Consider the following 24813-nt stretch of genomic DNA (forward strand, 5'->3'; position numbering starts at 1 on the left):
AGGGTGATGGTCCAGTGGGGAGGGAGGAATGATAAATCAAAAAAAGAGTCATTTATTATTAGGTCAGATGGTGGTACTTGCAGCACAAAGATAGTACAAAATAGGAAGTGACCCCAAGAAGTGTGTTACTTCATATACAATGGTGTGTGTATGTGTGAACTCTCCAAACAGGAGAGGACAGCAAACTGCGTGGACACTGGGGAAGCAGAGTGCTCTCAGAGAACACAGCCAGGCAAAGGCCCAAAGAGAAACAAGCTTCAGCCATGTTAAGAACAGCCAGAATGGGCGTGTTGACAGATAGTAAAAACGTTGACCAGCTACAACTGCAGGTTCTTCAGACCCTATGGCCCCTTTTATTATAGTTATAACTTTACACTATAAACATTAAATGTAAACATGTAAAAATACAAATAACTGAAATTTTATGTGAAAGGTTGATATACAAAATAGAAAAAATTACATACTCCAATATATAATCATACAGTACACATTACCTTCATATAAAATAAACATTTTATTGTAATAAGGAATATACAATAATAAATGGTATTACAGTGTACTATATTACAAATATACAATGATATATATATATATAGCATATAATGATATGCAGTATAAAATTATAACTAATGTACAAATCTAATTATGTATAGGTATTTATAATCTAATTTCTAATAAAAAGTCTTATCAAACATAATTTAAATTATCACATGGTAAAACATAATACTTTTGAGATTCATCCACGTTGTAGCTTGTGTCAATGAAACATTCCTTTCTCTGGTGTCATAAATCAGCCTTTTCATGGCTGAGTAGTATTCCATTGTATAGATGTACTACAGTGTGTTTAGTTATTCACCCACTGATGGACATTTGGGTTGTTTCCAATCTTTTGGTGATTATGAATGCAGTTTCTGTGAACATTCGAGTAAATACATAATTTCTCATTTCTCTAGGATAAATACCTAGGAGTGGGATTGCTGGGTCATAGGATAAGTATATAGTTAACTTTATAAGAACTTGTGAAACTTTTGTCCAGAGTAGAGATACCATTGTATGTCATTCCCATTAGCAATGCATGAAAATGTCTATTGCTTTACATCCTTGCCAACTTTTGTACTATGTTATTTATTGCCATTCTGATAAGTGTGTAGTGGTATGTCATTATGGTTTTAATTTGCATTTTCCTGATGACTAATGATGTTGAATGTCTTTTCATCAGCATATTTCCATTTGTATCTCATACAACCATATGGATGAATCTCAAATACACTAAATGAAAGAAGTCAGACTCCAAAGGAGACACATTTTTACATATATATGGATACACACACATTTATATGACATGTGAAAAAAGGCAAAACTATAGAAACAGGAAACAGATCAGTGATTTTGAGGGGTTGGGAGTGGATAGAGAGATTGATTAAAAAGGGATAGGAGGATCATCAAAAAATCTAGAAACAATAAATGCTGGAGAGGGTGTGGAGAAAAGGGAACACTCTTGCACTGCTGGTGGGAATGTGAAGTGGTACAGCCACTATGGAGAACAGTATGGAGGTTCCTTGAAAAACTACAAATAGAACTACCATATGACCCAGCAATCCCACTACTGGGCATATACCCTGAGAAAACCATAATTCAAAAAGAGTCATGTACCAAAATGTTCATTGCAGCTCTATTTACAATAGCCAGGAGATGGAAACAACCTAAGTGTCCATCATCAGATGAATGGATAAAGAAGATGTGGCACATATATACAATGGAATATTACTCAGCCATAAAAAGAAATGAAATTGAGCTATTTGTAATGAGGTGGATGGACCTGGAGTCTGTCATACAGAGTGAAGTAAGTCAGAAAGAGAAAGACAAATACTGTATGCTAACACATATATATGGAATCTAAGAAAAAAAATGTCATGAAGAACCTGGGGTAAGACAGGAATAAAGACACAGACCTACTAGAGAATGGACTTGAGGATATGGGGAGGGGGAAGGGTAAGCTGTGACAAAGTGAGAGAGTGGCATGGACATATATACACTACCAAACGTAAAATAGCTAGCTAGTGGGAAGCAGCCGCATAGCACAGGGAGATCAGCTCGGTGCTTTGTGACCACCTAGAGGGGTGGGATAGGTAGGGTGGGAGGGAGGGAGACGCAGGAGGGAAGAGATATGTAAACATATGTATATGTATGACTGATTCACTTTGTTATAAAGCAGAAACTAACACACCATTGTAAAGCAATTATACTCCAATAAAGATGTTAAAAAAAAGGGATAGGAGGGAATTTAGGGGAGTGAAGGAACTGTTCTCTTGGTTGTGGTGTTGATTACATGATTGTACACATTTGTTAAAACTCTCAGAATTGTACACTTTTAAGGGTGACTATTACTGTGTGTAAATTATACCTCAATAAATCTGACTTTAAAAATATCTCAGTACTATAATATTATGTTACAGTAAATATAAAAGAGAAATAATTGAAAGTAATTTACAATAAAAAAATTGAAAGTAATTTACAATTTACAATTACAGTAAATTACAAAAAAATTGAGAGTAAATTACAAAAAATAGTATAAAATAACATACATTTCCCTCTGTGAGGTTTTGGTACAGCCATACAGAGGTTGGTCTTGTGTCAACTTATAACTAGTAATATCATTAACAACAGGGACCCTCTCATTGGTCTCCACTAGCCCTACTCCCCTCAAGTGACCCATATTGTCACTTCCTCCTCCATAACTCTATTTTACAGGTGAGGCAACTGAGGCTCAGAGGAGGTTACTGGGCATCAGGGTTGGCACCTGGATTTTAATCCACATCGACAGCTTTCACTATTCTGCTTGTTTCACTCCTCATGTAGTAAATGGGAAGCTGTTTGTGATCTCCTGGGTCTCCCAGATCCTCCCCAGCCTACTCCAGACCAACAATTCCCTGGAGGGTGTCTATGAGGCTAGGACCCGATCCTCATCCCTTCTCCATCCCCCAGGGTTCCTGTCCAGGCAAACAGTGGGGACTTGGAGAAGCAATACTGGGGGACTTGCAGTAGTCACACTAAGTGGCTTCATGAAGCAATGTGGGCAACGGGGAATCAGTAGACACTGTGTTACTGGGGGCCAATAGGGAAATAGCAGGTATTACCAGGATTTAATGGAAGAGTCACAGATACTGTATTAGTGGGTAATGGGCACCAACAGACTTTGTGCCGGTTGTTAATGGGGGCCCTACAGAGATGGCTAATGTGAAGTTTATGGTGCCTTATCAGTCACTGCCCTTATCTGGGGAGAGGGAAGCAGGTTAATGGCACACACCAGTGTTCAGAGAGTATCGGGGGCATCACCACATACTGTGTTGGGGATGGTTACAAACACTGCTAGGTGGAGTAATGGCAGATAACTGGTCACCATCATTGTGATGGACAACAAATGGAGGGAAACACAAGCCATCCTGATAGAGGTGTAATGAAAGAATCAAGAGATAATGTTAAAAGTTGGATTAGGTGGGGTATATCATGGTTTCCTACTCTGAGGATTGTAATAAGTGGTCATCAGTTACTATTTGGTGAAAGTGGGAATAAATGGGGAGTATGGAGGTTACCAGACTGTTTCACAAATGGGGTGAAGTAATACACATTATGCTGGAGGTAACTGGAAGAGGTAATGAGAAGATCTCCAGACACTATTTCCTATAATAAGAGGTAACAAACACAGTGATGGAGTAAAGTCAAAGGGGGATAATGGAGGGTGTCCAGACATTGTGCTGGGGTGGGTTAAGAAGGGGGTAATGGAGAGATCTCCAGACACTCTCCTGCGGGATCAGCAAACACTGTCCTAAGTTGGGGGAAAATGGTGGGTCATAAAACATTGAGTGAAGCCCCAGAAGCAGTGCTGAATGAGGTAAAAGGGGGTAGTGAGTCACCAGATACTGTTCTAATATAGAGAAGGGTGCACAGTGGCTCATCAGATACTGTGAAGGGGTGAGATAAAGGGGAGCTAATAATGGATTAGACATGGATCTAAGGTGTGGTAATGGGATATGTCACTAATCACTGCCCAATTTGGGTGAGGGGATTACAGGAAAATCCTTAGACCTATCCCCTTAACCAGGTTCTGTCCCCATTCTCAATCCTCATGCTGCTATTCACAAAGGTGAGAACATTTCTGTACAACCCAACTGTTTCCCACTCTCAGCACTGCCAATGGACTGACCTGAAGGATCCATTTTGCTGGTTCATTTGGCCGCCCAGCAGCTAAGCTTTCACTCAGACCCTCTGCATGCATCTGTGAGACCACTGCTGCCCCAGTCTTAGGTTGCACACCTAACTTCTAAGGAAGGTCAACCCTTCTCTGCTCTTGGCCTCTCCATATTACTAGCTTTGGGCATACCTGTCAGGGCATGATAAGCAGGTCTGTAGGTCAGGTTACGGGGTAGACAAGGCCCCATCAAGGTACAATTGGGGTAAGGCAGGACTGTGCATGCTCAGGCAGAGTGAGTGGGCTCTTTTGTGATCACTTTGGAGCTCACTGTGGTATTTCAGAATCATTGAAGGGAATCCTGAAACATCAAGCATCAAGTCCCATCTATGTGGGACTGATTTCCTGTGCCTCAGTTCCTTCTTTAAATGGCCTGGCATCAGAGCAAAAGGTTTAGAATGATGTTACAACTTTTAGAACAGGAAGGAGGCACAGCCCAGGTAAAGACTGGGGGTGAAAAAGCCTTGTGTGTTTTAGACAAGTTGGTTCTCCCCATCAGAGCATCTTATGCTGCAATACAGAAAGGATCAAAGGGAAGTCATGGGATGAGCATGGTCAACACTCCACAATGTGCACTCATAGAAGGACTGTTGTATGTCAGGCATGGGTCTAGGTTCACAACGGTGAACAAAATGGGGAAAAACATTCTAGAGTGGGAACCATAGACAAACAAGTGAAATATACAGGGCATCATGGTAATAAGTCCTATGGAGAGGATAAAGGAGGAAGGGGTGGGTGATGGAATTTTAAGCCAGGCAGGCAGGGAAGGGCAGGGCAGGCCTCTGTGAAGAAATGCCATTGGAAGAAAGACACGAAGGAGTAAACCACACAGATATAATGAGGAACTGTGCTCTTTGAAAAGGGCACTGCAAATGCAAAGGCCCTGAGGCAGGACCTAACCAGATGTGTTTGAGGCACATGGGGGAGAAGGTCCTTGAGGAGTGCATGGAATGAAGATGGGTAGAGAGAAGACAGTGAAGGTATGTTGGGGTTTGTTTTAATGAGTTATTGATTCATTATTGTCATTATAAAGGTCAAGTCATTAAGGAAGGCAAATGAGCTGGAAGCACTATAAAACTGTAACAGCAAAAGGGTGACTGAGGTGAAGAGTTGACTGAGATGACCTGAACATTCTTACTTCAGAAGCTTTCCTGAAGGTAATGGGAGCTCACAGGACACTATACTGGGGGCTAATTAAGGGTCAGTAAGTCTGGGAGATAATGGTAGTCAACACGAATAGGCAGTCATAATGCAATTATAGGGGTCAGAAGACAATGTGCTGTATGAAAGTTGAAAACACTCTACTGGTGGCTAATAAGGGGGGGTTACCATTCATGGTGCTAGAGGATAATGGGGGAGTCAACATACACTCTGAGGTTTATATCTGTATACATAAGTAATTTTTTTTATTGTGGCATCCCTTTTTTGATAAAAATATGCAATGGGGGATTAGATATGCAGACCATGTTTGATTCAACAGAAGAATGACACACAAAATTCTGTTAGGCAATGTGTGCTGCAACAAACATCTCACAGAACTTAGCGTTTATCATTATCGTATATATTATGCTGTTCTACCATTCAACTTGTTGGCATGTTACCTATTCCACAGTAAACAGGATTATCATTAACATGACTTAACATAATGTTTCCAGTGCAGAATTTGGTAACAGTGTTGTTACAGTTTTCACGAGAGGGCTTCTTCTAATGTACCAAACTGACAAAAGTTCCTTCTCAGTATGAATGCCCCAAGGTTTACTGAGGCTGGTGACAATATGGGAAGGGGTCCTCCCATTCAGGGTACTTTCAGGTCCTCTTCTGTATAGTAATGTGTGACATTCTGATGGAGCATTTCTAGTTACGATAATATGCATATTTTTCTGTTGCACGAATTCCATAATGTAAAATAAAATCTGATCTCACTGAGGTTTTCTCAGAATGTTTCTCTCAAGTGTGAATACTCTGATGCACGCTGAGAACTGATTTCTGAACAAAGCCTTTCCCACAGACTACACACTTATAGGGTTTGTCTCCAGTGTGCGTTGTCTGGTGTTTGTTCAAATTTGATCTGTCAGTGAAGGCCTTCCCACACTCAGCACACACATAAGGCTTCTCTCCTGTGTGAATTCGTTGATGCACTTGGAGCTGTGATTTCTTAGTGAACGATTTACCACAGTCACTGCATTCATAAGGTTTCTCTCCAGTATGAATCCTATGATGTATAATCAGTTCTGACTTTTGTCTGAAGGTCTTCCCACATTCAGAACAGATGTAGGGCTTTTCTCCAGTATGAGTTTTCTGATGTTTACTGAGATTTGACCTGCCACTAAAGGCTTTCCCACATATAGCACACACATATGGTTTTTCTCCTGTGTGAATTGGTCGATGCACCAGGAGCTGAGATTTGGAGGTGAAGGATTTCCCACAATCATTGCATTCATAAGGTTTCTCCCCAGTATGAATTCGCTGATGAGTAATAAAGTTTGACTTCCGGATGAAGGCTCTTCCACACTCAGTGCACACATAGGGTTTCTCTCCTGTATGAATTTTCTGATGCACAATGAGTATTGATTTCTGGTTGAAGGCTTTCCCACATTCATGGCATTCATACTGTCTCTCTCCAGTGTGAATTTTCTGGTGTATATTGAGGTGTGACTTCTGGGTGAAGGCTTTTCCACAGGTATTGCATTCATAAGGTTTCTCCCCAGTATGAATTCTCTGATGTGTAATCAAGTCTGACCTTTGTGTGAAGGCCTTGCCACATTTAGGACATATATAGGATTTCTCTCCTGTATGAGTTTTCTGATGTGTAATGAGATTTGACCTGTTGGTAAATGCCTTCCCACATTTAGTGCACATATAAGGTTTCTCTCCTGTGTGAATTCGTTTATGCACGTGAAGTTGTGACTTGGAAGTAAAGGATTTCCCACAATGACCACATTTATAAGGTTTCTCTCCTGTATGAATTATTTGATGGGCAATCAAGTGTGCCTTCTGGATGAAGGCTAGCCCACATTTCACGCATATATGTGATTTTTCTCCTGTATGAATTCTCTGATGCACTGTGAGTGCTGACTTCTGAGTGAAGGCTTTTCCACAATCACTGCATTCATAAGGTTTCTCTCCGGTGTGAATTCTCTGATGTATAATCAACTCTGACCTGTATGTAAAGGCCTTACCACATTCCGTACATATGGAAGATTTCTCTCTCATTTGTACTTTCTTATGTGTATTGAGGTTGGAACTATTGTTGAAAACCTTCCCATATTCGTTGCATATAGACGGTTTCATTCTTGTGTGAGTTCGTTGATGTACCTGCAGTTGTGACTTGGAAATGAAGGACTTCCCACAGTTACTGCATTCATATGGTTTTTCTCCAGTATGAATTCTTCGGTGTGCAATCAAGTGTGTCTTCTGGATGAAGGCCTGTCCACATTCAATACATATATAGGATCTCTCGCCTGTATGAATTTTCTGATGCATCTTGAGTGTGGACTTCTGCGTGAATGCTTTGCCACAATCACTGCACTCGTGGTGTCTCTCTCCAGTATGAATTTTCTGATGTATACTAAGGTCTGAGTTATAAGAGAAGCCTTTCCCACATTCACTGCATTCATAGAGTTTTTCTCCAGTATGAATTCTCTGATGCCTGAAAAGAGAAGATACTTGGAAAAAGGCTTTCCCACATTCACTGCACTTATAGGGCTTCTCTCTAGTATGAGTTCTCTGATGTGTAATGAATTCTGGCTTCTGTACAAAAGCCTTCCCACAGTCAATACATACATACAGTTTTTCTCCTGTATGCACTTTCAGATGTACCTTGAGTTGTGACTTCTGGGTGAAGATATTTCCAAATCCAGCACATTCATAAGATTTTGCCCCAGTATGACTTTTCTGATGTCGACAGGGTACTTGTTTATAGCTGAGGATTTTCCCACATTGATTATGGTCCCATAATTTCTCTCCTGTTAGAGTACACTGTTTAGTACAGGAAGAAATTTTACCATATTCAGTAATCTTATTAATGTTCTTTGATCCACTGTTTCTATTATGACCATGTAAATCTAAATTATGGCTTAAAGCACTTCCATATAAGTCACATTGATGAGGTCTCTTTGGGGAAGGAATGTTTTGGCTCACATGAATTATTTTTCTGTCCTTATATTCATAATCCCTCTTTATAGTCAATATTTTCTTGATGAAAGCAACATCTCTTAAAGATTTGTTTTCTCTTTGTTGATAGCTCTCTATCTGGTCATCAATCTGCCACAATTCTTCTAGAATAAAATACAATAAAACGTCACTTGTAGCATCACCTTTCCTCTCAATGTAGCAAGAAGTTTTTCAGAAATTCTCTGTGAGGTTTGAAACCCAAACTCTCCTTCTCAAAGGAGAATGAGATGATTTTAGCTCAAAGAGCAGCTAGCAGAGGCAAGAGGAGAGGGTCATATGGTTCATCCAGGTTGAACACAGTGAAAGGGTGAGGGTGAATCATTGGCTGAGAAGACTTGGTGATAGTGGTGATAGGAAACAATCTGGGATACAATTCAGTTTATTTAGAAAATAAACTTTATGAACTCAATGCACTGTGCCAGGAAGTGAAAAAAGGCCAAGAACAAGATATATAGCACAATAATATTTATATAAACTAATAATACATACCCAAGTCACTTTAAATATGAACTTAAAAATATGTTTCTATCATATAAAACAATTGCCTGTGATGGGAAGTGAGATGAGTATGGAGAAAAGAAGGAATAATGAATAAATTGAAAAAATAAAATAATAGAGAATCCTTACCCATACTGATGATGATAGTGTGTCCTGAATGAAGACATGATTAAACTCAAACCTCATCATGTGAAGTACAGAAATAAAGCAATTTCAAAAATCAGCCAACCAGGCAGACAGCCCCCAGTCAGTGTGAAGTCTCACGCAACCTTGGAAGGAAGTCAGAAAGGTACTCCTAAAGGTTAAGCAACAGTGACCTCTAAGTCATCAGTTGGATGAAAGACATGGGGAATGGGAAAGTGAGAAATCTTACGTCAGTGACTATGGAGAAAAAAGGAAGAGAGCATGATTGGAGACAAAGTTCCAAAGCATCTCACAATGAGAAAGAAAGAAATGAAAGAGGACTAGCAGGAGTGGGAGTGTGTGACATATAGTAACTTTTAAAGAAAGCAAATCCATGAATAGCTGAATACATAAAGAATGAATCTCGGACAATGCAGAAGGCAGAAAGAAAAAAAGAATGTTAGAGAAAAGGAGCATAACCAAGAAAAAAAGAAAATATTTATTGAGGCAGATTGGCATGTGATCCAGACGCCAAAAAGGCAAGAAAGAAGACAGTTAGAAACGACAAAGGCATTTTTATAGAAGGCATTTAGTTATTTGAGAGGCCAATATCAAGGGTCCTCAAATAATACAAAAAAATCAGAACCTTCCAGAAGAGTCATCTTAATAGCATTTCAAAGATGCCAGTCTTTCTCAAGATGGCTGAGATTTACTTCCCTGTCTCCCATCAGTCTGGGTCACACTCACTCACCTGGACAGCTCTGATGTGGGCTCTCACCCTGCAGTGCCCATGGCTCCTTTCCTTGTTCCAACATGAAAACCTCTGTTTCAGGAACTTGATACCCTGTTCATGAGAAATGATAAAAGGTCTGGGTCCAGCTAATTGTGTTACAGAGCCCAATCAACAGTTTTGTTCAATGAGGCTTTTTTCTACAGGAAAGTAACAGTGTATCTCTGAGAACAGAGTACAGTTAACCCTTGAACAACAGGGCTTTGAACCACATGCGTCCAACTTATAAATGGATTTTACTGAAAATATTGGAAAATCTTTTGGAGATCTGTGACAATCTGAAAAAACTCGGACAAACTTCATAGCCTAGAAATATCAAAAAATATTTTTAAAAAGTTAGGTATGTCATGAATTTTGTAGCCACCTCCTATTGCTATTGCAGTGAGCTCAAGTGCTGTAAATATCCACTTAAAATGCCCTAATCATTGCCTCATGAGCAGTCCCTCTCTCCAGTAAATTGTGTATAGCAGTAAAATGTAATCTCTCTGGGTTCTCACATATGTTTCATGTTTCTTGCAATACCATAAACCTTGAATAACATCATGGGACCCATACTAACATACTAAGTGCCACTAGCGATGCTGGAAATACTCCCAAGAACAGAGAAAATTCATGACATTACAAGAAAAAGCTGAATTGCTTGACTGAGGTCTGCAGCTGTTGTTGCCAGCCATTTCAAGATAAATGAATTAAGTGTAAAAACCATTGTAAAAAAAAAAAAAAAAGAAATTCATGAAGCATATACCAGCAGACACAAAAACCCTGCATCTTTTTTTTTTTTTTTTTTGGCTGCACCGCATGGCTTGTGGGATCTTAGTTCCCCAACTAGAGAGGACTGAATCCAGGCCCTCAGCAGTGACAGAGTGGAGTCCTAACCACTGGACTGCCAGGGAATTCCCACCATGCACTTTTTGAGAAACACTTTTTTTTTATCTTGTATTAAAAATGTAGTTTTTATGTGGGTACAGCATTGTTATAAGAAAAGCATTCCAGGACTTTGCTGGTGATCCAGTGGCTAAGACTCCACGCTCCCAATGCAGGAGGCCTGGGTTCAATCCCTGGGCAGGGAACTAGATCTCACATGCCGCAACTAAGAGTTCACATGTGCAACTAAAGACCCCGCATGCCACAACGAAGATCCTGCATGCCATGACTAAGACCTGGCACAGCCAAATAAATAAATAAATATTTTTTAAAAAGCATACCTATAGATTCTAATATGATTTGAGAAAAAGCAAAGTCATTATATGGTAACTTAAAGCAAAAGGAAGGTGAAGGGCTTAAAGCTAGAGCATTTAATGCCAGTAAAGGATGGTCTGATAATTTTAGAAAGAGGTTTGACTTTTTAAAGAGATAAAGGAGAAGCAGCTTCTGATGACCAAAAGGCAGCAGATAAGTTCCTAGATGCCATAAAGAAAATCATTCAGGAGAAAAAGGATATCTGCCTGAACTGTTTTTTAATGCAGATGAAAGTGCCATATTCTGGAAAAAATGCCACAAAGGACTAAGGAAGAGAAGTGAGCACCAGGACAGGAACCTAAATCCTAACTAACTCCCCTGTTTTGTGCAAGTGCCGTCAAGTTTATGATTAGGACAACCCTTATCTATAAAGCTGCTAACCCCTAAGCCTTGAAAGGAAAAGATAAACACCAGCTGCCAGTCTTTTGGTCGTAAAACAAGAAGGCCTGAACAACAAGAACTTTCTTTCTGAATTGGTTCCATTGATGATTTGTCCCTGGAGTCAGTAAGTACCCAGCCAGTAAGGGACTGCCTTTTGATACTGGACAATGTCGCTGGTCACCCAGAACCCCATGAGTTCAACACCAAAGGCATCGAAATGGTCTACCTGCCCCCAAACACAACATCTCTAATTCAGCCCCTAGATCAGGGGGTCACAAGGACCATTAAGGCTTATTACACATGGTAGTCTATGGAAAGGGTTGTCAACACTGTGGAAGAGAAACTTGATAGAGAGAACATCACAAAAGGCTGGAAGGATTACAGCACTGACGATGCTATCGTTGTTATAGAAAATGCCATGAAAGCCATCAAGCCTGAAACAATAAATTCCTGCCAGAAAAACTGTGTCCAGATGTTGTGCATGACTGCATAGGATTTACAACAGGGCAAATAAGGGAAATCAAGAAAGACATTGTGAATAAGGCAAAAAAAGGTGGGGGTGAGGGTGTGGAGGATTATCTTGGAGAAATTCAAGAGCTAATAGACATCACAGCAGAGGCTTGATGAATTTGAGGGCTTTCGAACCAATGCCAGATGATTAGAAAGAAAACATAGAAGAAGCAGGGCCAGAAAACAAGTTGACATTAGACAGTCTGGCAGAAGGTTCAGATTTACTTAAGACTGCTTTTGATTTCTTTTACCACATGGACCTTTCTATGATATGGGCACTGAAACTAAAGCAAATGGTGGAAGAAGAGTTGGTATGGTAAAGAAATATTTTTAGAGAAATGAAAAAGCAAAAAAGTTAGAAATTATGATGTATTTCCATAATGTTACATCAAGTGTGCCTGTATCTCCTGCCTCCCCTCTTCCACCTCCCCCACTTCTTCCACCTCTGCCATTCCCGAGACAGCAAAACCAACTCCTCCTCTTCCTTCTCCTCCTCAGCCCATTCAATGTGAAGACAACGAGGATGAAGACCTTTATGATGATCCACTTCCACTTAAAAAGCAGTAAAGAATCATCATGCTGTACAGTTAATAAACTTATCTGCTGTGTATACATGTGTCTTCCTGTGAAAATCCAATAACTGTACGGCAAGAACTGTATGAGGAGTTTGTGTGTCATCGTCATCATCATTGACTAAGGATTCATCACGTAGAACATCATGTACAAGACTTGTATTGAGGTGGACAGCCTATCCTTACATAGGCATAAGGTGAGTGCCATTTAATATAAAATTAATAATGTGTTAGTTTTCTTACTGTTTTATAACTTTGCTTTCCAAGAACTGCATTATTGTACAGTATGCCCCTCTTGTAGTTGGAAAAACTGGGTATCAGCCTATCATCACAGGTAAGTGGTTTTTTCTTAATGTAACAATGTTTCCAATACTGCATTATGAATATGACTATAATACTGTATGCCATAAAAATTTTATAACACTTTATTCATTAGTGTATAGGCTAGGCTACCATGAAACCATCGTATCAATTACACTAGGCTACCATAAAGCAATCATATTGCTACTTCTTCATTATCAATACATGAATCATTCATTACACCTATAAATAAATATGAATTTCTTTTTCACATTACCTTTTCATTTTTGATGTCTAGTGTTGTAATATATATAACATCTATAGTGTTTTGTATCGTTTAAGACAATATTGATGTAGGCATTGACAGATGATTCACCTTATAAATAGATGACATAAACTTACGGTATTGATAAATACAGTACAGTAAATGTATTTTCTCTTCCTTATGATCTTCTTAATAACATTTCTCTAGCTTACTTTTTTGTAAGAATACAGTATATAACACACAAAATATACGTTAATTGACTATTTATGTTATTGGTAAGCCTTTCAGTCAACAGGAGACTGTTAGGAGTTAAGTGTTTGGCAAGTCAAAAGTTGTATGTGAATTTTCAACTGTGCCAGGTCTGCACCCCTAACCCTTGTGTTGTTCAAGGGTCAACTGTAAAATTCAGAGTGCCCAAAAGGGATAAAGAATCCTGGACAAATCAAGGACAAAGCCATCATATAAGTCAGGTGCCTCACAGCATTCAGCAACTGAGAATAAAAACACTCTCAGTGGGGCCCTTCTTTCAGACACTCAGGTAACTGTGCTTACCTACTGAGAGCAGGTGGCTATAGGTCTCCAGCATCACATCCCGGTACAGGTTTTTCTGATCAAGGTCTAGCTGCTGCCACTCCTCTCTGCTGAAATCTACAGCCACATCCCTGAAGGACACTGATCCCTGTAAGGGCACATTCCTGTTCAGCATGAATAGTTAGTTTTGGGGGATGGAGAGACTATATTTAGGAATATGGAACTTAGGTTTTGTTGTTATTAATTTATCTCCTCTTTTTAAAAACTCACCCCCCATTTCCCTAACATTTTATTATGAAATTTTACAAACATACAGAAAATTTAAAATAATTGTGTAGTGAAAACCTATATAACCACCACTTAGAATCTATCCCTAACAATTTACTCTACTTGTTTTACCACACATTTACCCATCCTTTTACCCATTCATCAATCCATCTTACTTTTTTGTGCATTTCAAAGTAAACTATAGATGCCAGTACACTTCCTCCTAAATACTTCAGAATGCAAATCATTAAGTAGAGTATAACATTTTTTTACCTTTTTTAGGTAAGCTTTACATACAATGAAATGCACAGATCCTCAGAGTACCATTTGAAGTTTTGACAAGTGCATACACCTGTGTAATCCAGTAACTTTTTAAAAATGGTATTGCATATAGGGTGTATATTAAATATCTAGTTTTACATAATATTTTATGGAAGAAAGAAATCCAGTAAAGAATTTCTGCTATTGTTCTATACTATGGTCAGTCAATTACTCGTTTTTCAAAACTGAAGATTGAAATAGGCTCTCTTGTAGTCTTCTAACAACTGGATGAATGACCTGTGATACAATTTCTGAGCAATTTAGGACCAGCCATTATGCTAGCCCTGGGAACACAAATATGAATTATTTATGTTTCTAATCTTCTAGCAACTTAAAAGACTTGGAAAATAAACAAGATCTATGTTTTAAAAGAAAAGAAAAAGAAGACACAAGTTCACTGAAGTGTCAAAAAGTAAATCTCTATGTGGAACACACTGAGGTCCCCAAAACAGAAAAATACATTCCACATGGGGGTGTAAGTTTATTATTAGTTGAGGAATTTAAGTTGGAAGATGAGAAGTATAACACAGAATGGGGGGGGTGAGGAAGGTCATTTCCCAGAAAAGACAAGCAAAGGTGTGGATATAGGAAAATACATGATGAGTTTGGAGAATAGCAAATAGCTCTATGTAAATGAAGAGAAGTCTGCATGACAAGCCAGAAAGGTGGTTATGGGAAAAACAGTTTGCTCATAGAACAAGTATGAATTTTCCATTTTAAGTAAAGGTAATTAAGGTAGTCAGATTTATATTAAACATTTTTTTGTATAAGATCTGTATTGAAGAATAACCAAATAAATGATGAGGAACAGTTCCTTACAAAATGATTTCTGGCTAATAAATGAAGAAGTTAGGATAGAATGAGAATACCATCATCTCATAACTCCTAATGAAATAATGGGTTTAGACAATAATCATTAAGGGTTGCTCACCTGTTTCAAGTGAAAGGCTGAAGAGAAGTTTAAAATGGATGAGTCAGCTAGTAACACTGGCATCCACTCATCAATTTTAACATCACAAAAAGAGAGATAACCATGTATTATGTGCCTCCTGACATGATATAGTAATTAATTTCATACCACCCATTAAGTACTTTTACAAAATATAAAGAAAAATACAACCTGAATCTCATCTCATTAAGCCTCCAGATCCAACAAATCATTCATAGGTAATATGAAGTATAGAGGAATATGTTGAACAATATCAAGACCAAAACATGAGCTAAATCCAGAAAGCAGCAAATGACCTGTTTCTTCAAAAAATAAATTACAACAGAAAAAATATGGAGGAGAATCTTTTCTTTATTAAAAGAGACTTCAGAGTCATACTAACCAAATGCAACTTGTGGACCGTGTCTGGCTCTTAATTAAAGCAAACCAACATTAAAAAGATACTTATGGCATGTTTCAAATTCAAATAATAACTGGGTATCAGATGATACCTAGGAATTATTGATATTATGTTTTAGGTGTGATAATGGCTTAATGGTTATGTCAAACAAAAAGGAAGAAAAAAAGAATTCTCGTCTCTTAGAGATATACATCAAAGTAGTCACAGATAAAATGGTTTGGGGGATTTACTTTAAAATAATCCAGCAGCTGGGGAGGAGGGTAGTTTTAGATAATATAAGAATGACAGAATGTTGACCACTAATAAAGCTGAGTGATAGGTACAATAGATACATGGGCTCCTTATACTATTCTCTTTACTCTTGAATACATTTACATTTTTTTCATAGTAAAATGTTTTTTAAAAAACATGATCTTCCATATTAAAAAAATCTAATCTGGAAATGCATAACTGAAGGAATGGCTATTTCCACCTGGAGTCAAACACTTTAAAAAGGGATTTATAGGGACCTGAACAGCCCACACTCAGTAAATTATAGAAATAATAGACAGGGTATTATCAATGATATAGAAAAACAACAGGATCTAATCAATATTTATAGAATACTCCAACCAACAACAGCAGAATACACATTCTTTTCAGGCATCCATAGAACAATGACCAAGACAGACCATATCCTAGGCTGTGAAATAAATCTCAACTGGAAAGAAATGAAATAATATGAAGTATGTTCTCTGAAAATAATGGAATCAAACTAAAACTCAGTAACAGAAAGATAACAGAGAAATCTCCACAGGAATTATATTAGAAAACAGTAACAAAAGCTATCTGGAAAGTCTGGAAATATCTGGAAATTAATCAACACACTTCTAAATAACCTATAAGTCAAAGAGGAATCCTCAAAAGAAATCTAGAAAATAAATAGAACTGAAAGAAAGTGAAAATACAATGTATCAAAATCTGTGGGATGTTGAAAGGGAAATTTATAGAAAAGCGGAAACAAACGATCCAAGTAAAAAATGGGCAGAGAATCTGAATAAGACATTTTTCCAAAGAAAATATACAGATTGCCAACAGATACATGAAAACGTGCTCAATGTCACTAATGATCAGGGTAATACAAGTCAAATTCACAATGAGATATCACCTTACACCTGTCAGAATGTAACAACAACAACAAAAAAACACAAACCCAAGAAACAGTAAGTGCTGGCAAAGATGTGGAGAAAAGGGAATCCTTGTGCACTATTGGAAGAATGTAAATTGGTGCAACCACTATGGAAAATACTATGGAAGCTCTTCAAAAAATTAAAAATAGAACTGCCATATGATCCAGCAATTCCATTTCTAAGTATTTATCCAAAGGAAATGAAAATGTTAACTTGAATAGATATACACACCCCCACGTTCACTGCAGCATTATCCACAATGACCAAGACATGAAAGCGACCTAGTGTCCAATGATGGGTGAATGGATAAAGAAAATGTGGTATTTATATATGCATTGGAACATTATTCAGCCATAAAAAAGAAGGAAATCTTGCCATTCTCAACAGCATGGATGGACCTCGGGGGCATTATACTAAGTGAAATAAGTCAGACAAAGAAGGACAAATACCGTATGATCTCACTTTATGTGGAATGTAAAAAAAAACAGCAACTGAAGTCATAGATACAGAGAATAGACTGGTGGTTGCCAGAAGCAGGGGGTGGGTGGTGGGTAAAATGGGTGAAGGTGGTCAAAAGTATAAACTTCCAGATATAAAATAAGTCACGGGGACGTAATGCACAGCATGGTAACTATAACTATAGTTAATACTGGATTGTATATTTGAAAGTTGCTAAGAGAGATCTTGAAGGTTCTCAACACAAGAAAAAATATTTGTAACTATGTGTAGTGATGAATGATAACTAGATTTATCGTGGTGATCATTTCACAATATATACAAATATTGAATAATGTTGTATACCTGAAAATAATGTTATACGTCAATTACACATCAATTTTTTAAAAAAGGAAAGGGGAAAGGTCTCAAATCAGTAATCTAAATTCCTACCTCAAGAAACTAGAAAAAGAAAAGCAAAATAAACCCAAAGCAAGCAGAAAGAAGAAAACAAGAGAAAGCAGGTATCAAGGAAATTGGAAACAAAATTTTAAAAAAACTAGAGAAAAATCAATAAAACACAATGTAGTTATTTTTTTAAAAATCAATAAAATTGATAAATCTTGCTGACTGACCTAGTAGTCAACCAGACTGACAAAGATAAAAAGATACAAATTACCAATGTCAGGAATGAATATCATTACAGATCTGGCAGCCATTAAAAGAAAAATAAGGGAATACAAAAATTCTATGCTAATAGAGTCAGCAACTTAGAAGAAATGGACCGATTCCTCAAAAACCACAACTACCAAAACTCAACATTATGAAATACATAAGTTGATAATCCCATAAACCATTAAATTAAATTAAAATAATAATTTAAAAGCTCCTGGAAAAAAAAGTCTCCAGGCCCAGATAGGTTTTCTTTTTTTTTTTTTGCTGCACCATGTAGCATGCAGGATCTTAGTTCCCCAACCAGGGATCAAACCCATACCCCTTGCAGTGGAAGCAGAGTCTTAACCACTGGATCACCAGGGAAGTCCCGAGACAGTTTTACTAGAGAATTCTACTAAACTTTTAAAGAAGAGTTAGTCTCATTTTTACACAATCCCATCCAGAAATTAAAAGAAGAGGAAACACTTCCCAACTAATTTTTGGGGGCCAGTATTATTACCCTGATACCAAAACACTACAAAGACAGTACCAAAAAGAAAACTACAGACCAATATCTCTTGTGAACTTAGATGCAAACATCCTAAATGAAATACTGCCAAATTGGATCCAGCAATGAATAAAAAGAATCATGCATCACAATAAATTGGAATTTATGGGAGAATTCTCTGTACTATATTCTGCATGCCCTTTGAATCTATAATTATTTCAAAATAAATAAAATGTTTAAAAAATATACTGAAGAAAGTTTATTCTCATAACAAAGCATTTTGAAATGGGCAAGACCAGAAAATAAGTCACGAGAACCACTGCACAATTCAGGTGAGTGAATACATATTTCTTACTTATCTAAAGTAAGGCTGTAGTAAGGCTACAGAAGAGATTGATACTAATTATTAAGGGGGTAAAAGTGATACCGAGTGTGAAGGTGAGAAAAAAGGACTCAGATAACTCTCAGTTATCAGTTTTGTGTTGCTGTAGATTCTGAGGTCACAGATGAATTTAAGGACTAGAGGAGGGGGCTAGGGGAAAAAGATAAGACATAATATATTTTGTACATATTAAGATTTAAGTGATAAGACATATACAAGGATGGACTCTAGGCAGGTGGATAGAGAGCTAGTATGGAGATGATGATTCAGGAGTTGAATATACAGAGCAGGTCACTGAATTCAGGGTAGGGAATGAGCATGCAGGAAGGACAGGATAGAGAAAGTATTAAAGATATTTGTGGTTCTTAATGTCTAAAATTATGATGCTTGAAAGCTATCTTTTTTTTTTTTTTGGCAGTACACGGGCCTCTCACTGTTGTGGCCTCTCCCATTGTGGAGCACAGGCTCCAGAGCTCAGTCTCAGCAGCCATGGCTCACGGGCCCAGCCACTCCGCGGCATGTGGGATCTTCCCGGACCAGGGCACGAACCTGTGTCCCCTGCATCGGCAGGCGGACTCTCAACCACTGTGCCACCAGGGAAGCCCAAAAGCTATCTTTTATATTTCTTCATTTAACTATGTTCAGAGATTACAGTTTGCTTCTTTGTGATGTGTTGATTCTGTTTATGAGGCTTAGAACATTGTCATTTCTTTGAAAATGTTCCTTATATACTTGAAAAGAATACATATACTCTAATTTTTCTCTTTCACACACTTGCATATTCACAACCTACTCACACCAAAACCCTGGCCCCTAAACCCTATGTCATCAAGAATTAAATGGGGAATCAAGAAGATGTCATATTCGTAGCTTTGACTCTGCACAAAATGAGGTTCTTATAAACAATCTGCCCAGGAAAACTCTCCTTACTCAAAGATAACAATAAAAATCTCTCAATGTACAAAAATACTATAAGTAAAAAGAATGAAAAAAAAGAGAGATTAAAAGGAACATGCTAGAAATAAATTGCCACACAATAAAAGAAAACACATTCACCATGAATTCAAGGAATTCACTAAAATAATCAACTACTTAATGAAATAAATAGGGATATGAGTCCAAAGAAGAAATAATGGAAAAACAGGTTAAGAAAATGGTTATTTAAATTTTTGAAAAAAAAATGGCAGAACTCAGTAAAGAAGTAAAAAAGAAAGAAAAAGTAGCACAGAAATGAAGGTTTCTCTGAAAGCAATAAAAACATTCTATGAAAACACAAAAAGTGGCAAGAGCAGATTAAGACAAGTAAGCAACATGAAATGGAAATAAGGACTTTTAAAGTAAAATAGAAAAAAAAAACAAAAATAGAGTTTAATAAAAATATCCAACAAACAAAAGAACCCTTGAAGTAGTAGTATAGAACTCTTATCATTATTCACAGTACAAATTTAATAGATATTGTCTAAAAGAGTAAAAGATTTAGTTCAAAAAGTTAATGTGGGCTTCCCTGGTGGTGCAGTGGTTGAGAGTCTGCCTGCCGATGCAGGGGACGCGGGTTCATGCCCCGGTCCGGGAAGATCCCACATGCCGCGAAGCGGCTGGGCCCGTGAGCCATGGCCACTGGGCCTGCGCGTCCGGAGCCTGTGCTCCGCGACGGGAGAGGCCACAACAGTGAGAGGCCCGCGTACCGCAAAAAAAAAAAAAAAGTTAATGCAATAAAGGTGACACTAAGAGAACTAACGAAACAAAAAAGAATCTTAACCCTCCTAATTACCAGAATGACACAGAAACAAAAGTAAAAAATACAAAGTATACAGTGAAAGATACATAAAAGAAACATCCACATCAGAAGTGTAACATAAAAAGCATCTTTCCACTGCTGTATAGAGAAATGCACAAGGACTCCAAAGGCTGACAGTAAAAGGATAAGCAAAAGGCATATTTGGATATGACAACAGAAAGGAAACAACAGCCTCCCGCTTAATATCAGACAGAGCTGAATTCTAAGAAAAAATATTAAACAGGACAAGGACACAATCCAAAATGAACTTGAGACGTCATTACTATCACTGCATCAAATTACATAACATCAAAATTTATAAACAGAAACTACAGGCAATACAGATAGAAATATACTCATGGTGGGAAACTTTAAATAATATCTCCCAGCTCCAGGAGATAAAGAGGAAAAAATAAGCCACATTGTAAAGACCTCCTAACTACATATTTTATTGATAACAAAGTCTATATCTGGAAACATTCAAGTGACTCTGTAACATTTAGAAATATTAAACATAAAATTTGCACACATACACAAAGTTAACATTCCAAAAGCAGAATAAAATCAATGCAAACAAATCTCTCCAAAGGTGCAATACTAATTTTATTAAAAGGAGAATTTTTTAAGTAAAAACCTTAACACCTACAAGTGAAAACGTGGTAAATGGTAATTAAAGATTTGATGGGAAATTTAGTATGTTCCTAGAAATTCACCCATTTAATCTAGACTTTAAATTGAGATAAGTTATGTTTCTAGATTATTTTTGAACATTGTTTTGCTGTGAGTAGTTTATATATTTGATTTCTGAATCTATGTTCATAATTTTCAGTTCTTTTACTGTCATTGATGGGTTTAGACATCAAGGTTAATATGGTAAACAAAATAAAACAAACACCAAAAACAACGTTGGGAATAATTTTAGATATCATCTTTACACAAAACTTTGTTGTAAAGATCAAACTACTCCCAGAATGAATTTCCACCCCCTGGAATTCCTCCTCCTCACCTCACATGAGCTGCCATGTTCCTCTGGAGCCAGGCCCAGGGATTTCTGGTGAGAGGTCCAATTAGCTGGCATGGTCATGCTGGGTCTCAACCTTTATTCTCTCAGGAGCCTAAAGTTTGGTGGACATCTGTAAACTCAAGCAGAGCTGCTAAGAAGAGGTGAGGTGGAATCTGGAGGAAGATCTGACCCAGGGGCACCCTGGAAAGATAATGTCCACATGGTCAGTCATCACATAAACATCTCCAGTGAACTCCAAGGCGTAGTTTCCTGAGCTAGAAACCACAGGACAGTGGTTCTCAAGCTTGAGTGTGCATTCGAATCACCTGGAGGGTTTGTTAAAATACAGTTAAAAATCCCCGCACTCCCACAGTTTCTGATTCAGTAGGTCTAGAGTAGGGCCTGTCTCAGACTATTTGGGTTGCTCTAACAAAATACCACAGACTGGGTAGCTTATAAACAACAGAAATTTATTGCTCACAGTTCTGGAAGCTAGGAAGTCCAAGATCAAGTCCATGATCACGTTTTGATGAAGGCTCTCTTCCTGGTTCACAGCCAGCACCTTCTAGCTGTGTCTTCACATGGTGGAAGGGACTATGAAGCTTTGTGGGGTATCTTTTATAAGAGCACTAATCCCATTCATCAGGGTTCTACTTTCATGACCTAATCATCCCCCAAAGGCCCCATCTTCTAATACCATACTTTTGGGTGTTAGAATTTCAACATATGAATTTGGGGGGAACAAACATTAAGATCATAGCAGGGCCCAAGAATCTGCATTTCTAACTAGTACCCAGGTGATGTTAATGCTACTGTTCCAGGAACAATACTTTGAGAACCAGTGCTGTGGAGAACATGAAGTTTAACAAAACCTGTGATAGGTTATTAGTCATGGTAAAATATGGGAAAAAACATGAGATATCGAGTAACATTACTGAAGATTTGAATTGCAGCTCTGCTACTTTTTGGCTATGAGAAAATGAATAAGTTATTTTTAGCTTTAGTTTCAAAAATGAGAATGAAAGTGCCTACCTCATAGAGTTACGAAAATGGAATGAGATGATGCTTACAAAATACTCAACGCTTCCCTGGAATACAAAAAGCATGCAATAAATATCAGCAATTACTATGCACTATTAGATATTAAAAGTTAATATAAAAAACAATATAATCAAAGCAAGTAAAACAACAGACCAGACAATACTGATTTATGTATGTGACAAAAGTGACATTCAATTGAGTGTACACAAGACATTCATTGCATAAGTGGTGCTGACATAACTGGCCTTCCACCTGGAACAAAACAAACTAGATCCCCATTGCACACTATACATTAGACTGAATTCCAACATGAGTAAATATTTTAAGTATATGTATTTTAAAAATCTCAAAGAATATTAAAATAAATTTTAGGAGTATACGTTTGTATAACATTCTGTTGGAGGGCCTCCCTGGTGGCGCAGTGGTTGAGAGTCCGCCTGCCGATGCAGGGGACACGGGTTTGTGCCCCGGTCCGGGAAGATCCCACATGCCGTGGAGCGGCTGGGCCCGTGAGCCACGGCCTCTGAGCCTGTGCGTCCGGAGCCTGTGCTCCGCAACGGGAGAGGCCACAACAGTGAGAGGCCCCCCGTGTACTGCAAAAAAAAAAAAAAAAAAAAAATATATATATATATATATATATATATATATATAAAATTTTCAATATGTGATGACAAGTTACGCTTAATGTTAAAAAAAAATCTAGCAATCAAATGGAAAAAAAATAAGCCCAGGGGAAAAAAAAAACAAAAGACATAAAAATTCACAGTAAAGTAAATTTAGATGGCAATTAACCAAAAAGGTGCCAACATTACTGACGGGAAAGTACATTAGACCAATCAGACATAATTTTCCCTCAGAACTGTAAAAACTTTTTTAAAAATGCTGGAAAGCATTTTGGAAAATGAGCTCTTTTATAAATTTCCGGTGGGTGCTTAAATTGCTATAATATCTTTTGAGTTATTTAGTTATATCTATTATTGAAAATACACATAACTGCTCCTAATAATAGTTCCAAATATATAAAGCAGAAACTGGTTGAAGGAAGGACAAGAGGATAAATTACCTTTCCAGTGTGAGTTTACCTTTCTCAGTAATTAATTAAGCAGACAAAATAATATGTATAATGCAATCTATATGAAACAATACAATTAATAAAGAATACAATTGTTTTTATGTAATAGATGTGACATTTATGAAAACTGACCCTGAACTGGGCCATAAGCAATTTTTACACTCGAGCGTCACCCAGAGGCATTATTTGAAATAGAGAATGCCCTTCTAAATAATTCATGGGTCAAAGAAAACATTAACTGAAATTCAAAAAACAAAAACCCAAACACTGAAATGGGAGCAATAAAGAAAAAGCTTGTGAGTATTTAAAAAGCAAGCTCATCACAGATCCCATAGATTCCCCATGCTGACGCCCCAGGCCCTGTCACTGACCACAGACTCCCATCACTGGGCCCCCAAATCCCAATCACTCATCTCAAAACTATTCACCATTGCCCAGGACCCCATCACTGACCTCTCTCTGACACACAACAACGGACGCCACAGACCCCACCCCCCACCACTGAATCCCAAAACCACCATCACTAACTCCACGGACAAGCCTTCCATCATGGACCCCACAGAATTCCTAATCAAGACCAACCAAAATCACCTCAGAGACCTCTCGGCATTAAAGAGTGAAGATGCTCCTGACACAAGCAGCAAAAACGCCTCCGAGAGCCACTTCCGCTTCCAGTCGGGCGTCTAGCACCTCACGGACTGTTGGTATTGCGCATGCTCTCAATTACCCTGGAAGCCGCATTCCGACAACAGTCAACACGGCCAAGAGACTTTGTTAGGGACCTTGCGCAGTTTCCCTGAGAGGCGTTGTTGGGCAGAGAACATGGCTGCACCCAGTGTGCTTCTGCGCGCGGGCCGCCATCTTGGAAGCGTATCCATTCCGTACAGCGAAGGAATAGTCCTCCTGCGGGTCTTTAGAGCGAGGCAGGAGTTGCCACAGAGCATGTGGGAGTGTGGCCCTGGTCTAGGTGGGCTTCCGGGAGGAGGAAGGTATTGGAGATGGGGTCCCGAGCTTCATGTTATGTTTAGAAAACCTAAATTGCCCCTCAGGAATCAGCACCGCGTGGAGAGCAATTACCTGCTTGGAGAAACCACCAGGAAAGTGGAGGGCCAGAAAGAAAAATGTCACCAAGGGAGAAGGACAAACGTCTTATGTACCAAGGCTGGATCCTGGGAGAAACCACCAGGAGATGAAGGGGGGAAAG

The 24813-nt window shown here is 38.2% G+C and overlaps 1 protein-coding gene across 5 annotated transcripts; it reads right to left on the minus strand.

The window, feature by feature from the left end:
* Window positions 1-498: 498 nt before the first annotated feature.
* Window positions 499-24289, minus strand: ZNF585A (zinc finger protein 585A). Of its 5 annotated transcripts, none has more exons than XM_082607957.1 (6): window positions 24210-24289; window positions 22529-22584; window positions 21500-21697; window positions 13653-13779; window positions 9795-9887; window positions 499-8526 (listed from the first exon to the last, which is right to left on the minus strand). In XM_082607957.1, exons 3-6 carry the CDS (start codon window positions 21575-21577, stop codon window positions 6197-6199), a joined length of 2628 nt encoding a protein of 875 aa, XP_082464083.1. In that variant the 5' UTR covers window positions 21578-21697; window positions 22529-22584; window positions 24210-24289; the 3' UTR covers window positions 499-6196. The 5 variants fall into 5 exon arrangements, with proteins under 5 accessions (XP_082464083.1, XP_082464082.1, XP_082464081.1 ...); XM_082607956.1 differs by having other exon boundaries at window positions 24201-24282; XM_082607955.1 differs by having other exon boundaries at window positions 21978-22584; window positions 24201-24282.
* Between the last annotated feature and the right edge of the window lie 524 nt (window positions 24290-24813).

The sequence above is a fragment of the Mesoplodon mirus genome (assembly GCF_964341445.2).
Source record: "Mesoplodon mirus genome assembly, chromosome: 19".
NCBI classification, from domain to species: Eukaryota; Metazoa; Chordata; class Mammalia; order Artiodactyla; family Ziphiidae; genus Mesoplodon; species Mesoplodon mirus.

Coding starts and splice junctions, on each gene's coding strand:
- ZNF585A (XM_082607957.1), bottom strand. CDS start 21,577: ATGACCATGCCAGCTAATTGGACCTCTCACCAGAAATCCCTGGGCCTG. Junction 9,888..13,652: donor TAGCCACCTGCTCTCAGTAG/GTAAGCACAGTT, acceptor TCTCATGAACAG/GGTATCAAGTTCCTGAAACA. Junction 8,527..9,794: donor CCCACATCAGAGCTGTCCAG/GTGAGTGAGTGT, acceptor ATTTTATTCTAG/AAGAATTGTGGCAGATTGAT.